Here is a 6,000-nt window from a genome sequence, read left to right on the forward strand (position 1 = left end):
TAATGAAATTCAATATATGCACTACTTAATAATTTTAATATTTTCTATTAGAAAATTTTTAAATATATTATAATTGAAAGTGTTTTATTAAATGATTTTCATGACAAATAATTAAATATATCAAAAATAAAATAAAAAATATTTAACTAATTAAATATTTTCAGTGGCTAAAGAAACACACCATATATATTTATAATTTTCGTAATTTAAAATTTAATGTAAAAACACTCTCCACCTTCCTCTCACAACTGGCAGCGACGCCGTTTGTTTCTCTCTATCATCTTCTTCTCATTTCCCTCACTTCCTCTCCGTCTCTGCACTGCAGCGACCTCCTCTCATTTTGATCTTTCCTCGTTTTCTTTCCTTTTCTCTCCTCACTCATCTTGTTCTTGCCCTATATTACCATTAATCATAATTAACTATTATATATTTTCCTCTTTCTCACCTTTCTGCCACCCCTTTCTTCCGCCTTTCAACCTCAGCAAGCCCACACCGTTTGGTCAAATAGGTTAGCTTGCTTTTTTCTTCTTATGTTCAAGATTATTGTCATTATTAAGTTGATTTTCAATTGCCCAAATTCTATTAGTTCAAAACTTTTTCTCATTAAATATCTGTTTAATCTTAAATATTGTTAATTTGATGTGAATTTCAATTGATAGTGCATTGAGCTTTAGAATGCTGATTTGAGGTATATATTGGAATACTTGAGTGAGTCTATTGAGGCCATTGAAGATTACGTTTGATTGCTCCTTTTCTTTTTCACGGTTTAAATTGATTAAATTTTGTAGGAATTCTGTATTGACTCTGAAAATGGGTCTTCTGCTGAAATTAGTTTTTGTAGTTTTAGAAAGATGGAATTTTGGATGAGATTGGTTGGTTCTATAATTTTAGCTCAGATTGACTTTCATGAATATTCTATGTTGTGAAATGTTAATGCTTGCATGTCGGAAAAAATTGAGGAACTAAGTGGTCTGCCTGAATGCTTGATGCGGGATTTTAATCACCTTGAATTGTGGTTTCTTGTCATATCAACCAACATTCTTGGATTATTGTGGTTTCTTTATATCATTGTTCTTTGATGCATTATTTAATTATATATTGAGATTACAATGGTTCACTGATTTCATTCTTTTCATATCTAGACTGGACACTGGATCTTAGCTTGACTACAATTGGGTTGATGATAAGAAAATGATGTCTGAAGATGCTGGACAGATGTTGGTCGTGTACGATGATCCTTCAGATCAACGATCGTTGTCTTTAGATGAAACCAGTAGCACAGAGGAATCACCTGATGAAACCCGGCTTTCCCTAGAAACTACTAATGATGCCATTCCATATATCGGGCAGAGATTTGCTACTCATGATGCAGCTTATGAATTTTATAGTGAATTTGCAAAGCGATGTGGCTTTTCAATCCGTCGTCATCGCACAGAAGGAAAAGATGGGGTTGGCAAAGGACTTACAAGACGTTACTTTGTCTGTCATCGTGCTGGCAATACACCTCTCAAAACCTCAAATGATGGTAAACCCCAGAGAAACAGAAAATCATCCCGATGTGGATGTCAAGCTTACTTGCGGATAAGCAAAGTAACAGATTTAGGACCAGCAGAATGGCGTGTCACGGGGTTTGTGAACCACCACAATCATGAACTTTTAGAACCAAATCAAGTTCGTTTCCTTCCTGCATACCGGACCATATCAGATACAGATAAGAGCCGAATCCTTATGTTTGCAAAAACAGGAATCTCAGTGCAGCAAATGATGAGGCTGATGGAACTTGAGAAGTGTGTGGAGCCAGGATATCTACCTTTCACTGAGAAGGATGTGAGAAATTTACTTCAATCGTTCAGGAAATTAGATCAAGAAGATGAAAGCATAGATTTATTAAGAATGTGCAAAAACATAAAGGAGAAGGACTCCAACTTCAAATTTGAGTATACACTTGATTCAAACAGCAGGTTAGAGAACATTGCCTGGTCATATGCATCATCAGTCCAGTCATATGATATCTTTGGTGATGCCGTGGTGTTTGACACGACTCATCGTTTGACTGCATTTGACATGCCACTTGGGATATGGGTTGGAATGAATAATTATGGCATGCCTTGCTTCTTTGGCTGTGTGCTTTTACGAGAAGAAAATTTGAGGTCATTGTCATGGGCATTAAAGGTAATAGAATATTATATAGCTTTTTTAAGTCTATCATATTTTATTGCTTTTAGTTGCCAGTTTTGCTTGAATCCGACAAGTTTGCGCCCTTTGCCCTTTTGACATTGCTGAAAGCAAAAAGGCAGGAGGAAGGGATGGTGGGAAATATGTATCCTGGGAACTGAATGATTCAATATCTGGGATAGATAGCTGGTGGTTTTAGTGAATATGGTAGATACACAAGATGATGACTTTTAATCATCTTTGTTATTATAGAGGATTCTTCTGTATGGAGTGTCTACAGTATCAATAACACATTGTGGTTTACTGAGTTGATACGATTTAGGGCCAACTGTTGTTTTGTAATGCTAGGCAGTACATTTGAGCATGAACTCTGTGCAAGGGAAAAGAAAAAGAGGATGGGATGCAAGAACATAATTTCTTTTTTTTTTTTCTGTGAAAAGTGTCCCATATACAGAAGATAATTGGCAAACCTCTAGAACATATATGCTTCAATCTTTGTCCTTATATGCATGGTGGTTCTCAAATTTTCTAGTTTTCTTTTTTCTCAGTTTTGGTTTTTATTTTATGATTCTCTTTCTTCTTTTTGGTTTTTTGTTGGGGCTCGCTAAACTAGTATCTTTCTTTTTTTTCCACACATGAAAGGCATTCTTAGGGTTCATGGATGGGAAGGCACCACAGACAATATTAACTGACCAAAATATGTGTCTCAAAGAAGCCATAGCCATTGAAATGCCTACAACTAAATATGCACTCTGCATATGGATGATTGTGGCAAAATTTCCATCCTGGTTTAATGCTGTTTTGGGAGAACGTTACAACGAGTGGAAGGCTGAGTTTTATCGACTCTACAATTTAGAGTCAATTGAGGATTTTGAATTGGGCTGGAGGGACATGGTCGACTCTTTTGGGCTACACACTAACAGGCATATTGCCAACTTGTTTGCATTACGCTCGTTGTGGGCTTTGCCGTACTTGGGAAGCCATTTCTTTGCAGGAATGACAACAACTGGCCACTCAAAGGCAATTAATGCTTTCATTCAAAGATTTTTAAGTGCACAGACTCGGCTTGCCCATTTTGTTGAACAAGTATGCTCTTTCTTTCTTTACTTTTATTCAAATTCAATTGTGTGAGTGTTTTATTGAAACATATTGACTCATGATTCCTGTAGTAAGTGCATCTAGACTTTCTGTTTTAGTTGTACCTCTCTGAAGATCTAGGAAAGAAATGATCTTGTAAAGGTGGCAGAATATGATGATTAAATGGTAGTAAATAGTAGTTAATTAGGCTTGTAAAAATTCGTATTTTGCGAAATTGCCAGGCGCTTCTCTTTTATTGAGGGTGGCGATGTTAGCAGTTTTTAAGGCTCATCCAGTGCATATATTGAATCTGAGGATACACTGACTTGTAAAACTGTTGCTTTTTGAAACATAAATAATGACAACCTTTCAACTTAAGCCAATTTGTCTGAATTGTCTCCTGAAGTTGGTGATTACTCAATGTTATGTCTAGCGGTTGTAACCAAACAATAAAAGTGGTTGCAGAAAATTTTTTTAGAGTAAAGTAGAAAAGGAATGGACTTCGTAAGAATGCTTATTTGGAAGTTATACCCTGAATTATACTTTCTTTAGAGTTGCAGCTTAACTACAGCTTAAACATTATTGATTCTATATTAAGATATGTAAAGCCTACATTAGATTCTGGGGTTCGATCTACTTGCCTGACATCTTAACTTATGCCTGATTCAGCAGTTACGATTAAGATTTCTTTGTGCCCAGCCTACAAGTTTATTGAACCATGTTTTTATTGGTTGATGGGGTTAAATCTTCTCAGGCTGCAGTCTCTATTTAAATGTTGAGTTTGGAAGACAGCTTCTTCCATTAAACTACAAACCTAAACCTTATCTGCTCAACTAAATTTCATTATCCTATTATCATTAGCATCACCATCATCATGATGGGTCTGCAATTATCTTGGCATGTGTTTTCCTTTCCTTGATTATTGTACTTGTTATTGCTTGTAATGCATCTAAAATGTGGTTGTGGTTTGCCAGTTCTGATTTGGCAATTCTTCATTCTTTATGTTATTATCTGTTCTGTTTGACAATTTGTCTTCCTTCTTGATTTAACCTTATTCAATCAGGTTGCTGTTGCTGTGGATTTTAAAGATCAAGCTGCAGAACAACAGACAATGCAGCAGAATCTTCAAAACATCTGCCTAAAAACAGGAGCTCCTATGGAATCTCATGCTGCCTCTATCCTCACCCCTTTTGCCTTCTCTAAGCTTCAAGAACAACTAGTTTTAGCTGCTCACTATGCATCATTTCAGCTGGACGATGGCTTTCTTGTACGACATCATACAAAACTCGAGGGAGGCCGGAAAGTGTATTGGGTTCCTCGAGAAGGCATTATAAGTTGCAGCTGCCATCAGTTTGAGTTCTCTGGAATTCTTTGTCGGCATGCCCTTCGAGTTCTCTCAACTGGAAATTGCTTTCAGATTCCAGAGAGATATCTCCCTCTCCGCTGGAGACGGTTCTGCACATCACCTGCAAAGCTTCCGCATAGTTCTTCAACTGATCATACAGAGAGGATTCAGTTGTTGCAGAGCATGGTATCAAGCCTTGTAGCAGAATCTGCCAAGTCAAAGGAGAGGTTGGATACTGCTACTGAGCAAGTCTCTATTCTTTTATCTCGCATAAGAGAGCAGCCAGTTACATCACAAGGTGTGCGAGATATTTCCCCCTTTCATAGGAATCTTTGACTCGAAACTAAACAGTTAGCATACTCTGCATTCCAGACCCTCTGGTACCGGAGAAGGCTAATGACAAATTTTTGATAGGGTCTTGTGGGGGTTTAGAAATGCAAGAGCTGATAAAGGGTTCCGCCTTTGTATACTAAATTTTGTAGTTGTGTTACATGCAATCGAAATATACAAATTGCATCTCCTAGGCAGTGTTTTGCCTATTCTTAGGCAGTGTTTTGCCTATTCTTAGGCATCATTTTGCATGACCGCTCACAGACGGAGGGAAGCAGAGAGCATGTTATTGAGGATTTTTGCATGTAAAATATATACATAGGAAGGAGCTTATCTTGTATAATATTCATGCGTTTTTGCTTCAGAAAAAAAATGTATGCCCATATTGATTTTGTCTAATAGCATAAGATGAAATGTTCTAATCTGTTTGGCTTAGTTTTTTTTCAGTTTATTTACTTTTAAAAACAAAAATCAGGTCAAACAGGGTTTTTAAGGAGCTTTTGAAAAAAAAGTAATTTTATTTTAAAGAACAAAATTTAAAAAAAAAAAGCATAAAGAAAAGAGAAAGATGTTTTCTCTTTTCTTTTTTTAAAATATATCAATTTTTTAAAAATACTTCTCTTTCAATCAATTTCTCTTTCCTCCTCTTCTTTGTGCAAATCACTATTCTCTACACTAGAGATGGTAATGGATACCTTATTATAAAATACCTACAGATATCCGATTCAATTATACCAAGTAAGTAAGAGTCCCTTATAATCAAGTTTAGGACCAATTCGGGTAATGATTTCACTCCTATATCTAGTTCGGATAAGGTTCAGGTACTATCCCTTGGGTACCCACTACTCGAACTTTGATTATGTTAACATTCGGGTTACACGGCGTCGACCTCGAACTTAATCTCAATATCCGTTTATATATATTTTATTGTTATTTAAATTATAAAATTAAAAATAATCAACGTTAATATATTTATTAAAAATTGATAAATCTATTAAGAAGTATAGTTACTCCAATTATTAATGTGATGTTATTAATATATTTAAATTAAAAAATTATTAGATTATTAATTA

At 35.6% G+C, this 6,000-nt stretch overlaps 1 protein-coding gene and 1 pseudogene across 2 annotated transcripts in view; both read left to right on the forward strand.

Moving 5' to 3' along the window:
* Positions 1-230: 230 nt before the first annotated feature.
* Positions 231-5,322, forward strand: FRS11 (FAR1-related sequence 11). The gene is made up of 4 exons (XM_021423540.1): positions 231-508; positions 1,143-2,172; positions 2,818-3,261; positions 4,316-5,322. The coding sequence occupies exons 2-4, from the start codon at positions 1,192-1,194 to the stop codon at positions 4,931-4,933; spliced, it is 2,043 nt and encodes a 680-aa protein (XP_021279215.1). The 5' UTR covers positions 231-508; positions 1,143-1,191; the 3' UTR covers positions 4,934-5,322.
* Positions 5,323-5,710: 388 nt separating this feature from the next.
* LOC110412376 (BTB/POZ and MATH domain-containing protein 4 pseudogene) overlaps positions 5,711-6,000 on the forward strand; it is a 1,185-nt pseudogene continuing 895 nt past the window's right edge. Inside the window, exon 1 of the transcript XR_016350993.1 lies at positions 5,711-5,748. The product of XR_016350993.1 is annotated as a BTB/POZ and MATH domain-containing protein 4 pseudogene (transcript). The remainder of the gene's footprint in view (positions 5,749-6,000) is intronic.

Source organism: Theobroma umbraticum, unplaced genomic scaffold (genome assembly GCF_002168275.2).
Source record: "Theobroma umbraticum cultivar Fairchild unplaced genomic scaffold, ASM216827v3 scaffold_95.0, whole genome shotgun sequence".
Taxonomy (NCBI): Eukaryota; Viridiplantae; Streptophyta; class Magnoliopsida; order Malvales; family Malvaceae; genus Theobroma; species Theobroma umbraticum.

What these genes read in the sequence shown, in the direction of transcription:
- FRS11 (XM_021423540.1), top strand. Translation starts at nt 1,192, where the DNA reads ATGATGTCTGAAGATGCTGGACAGATGTTGGTCGTGTACGATGATCCT. An exon ending in CATTGTCATGGGCATTAAAG is followed by an intron (nt 2,173 to 2,817) that starts GTAATAGAATAT and finishes CACACATGAAAG; the next exon opens with GCATTCTTAGGGTTCATGGA. An exon ending in TTGCCCATTTTGTTGAACAA is followed by an intron (nt 3,262 to 4,315) that starts GTATGCTCTTTC and finishes TTATTCAATCAG; the next exon opens with GTTGCTGTTGCTGTGGATTT.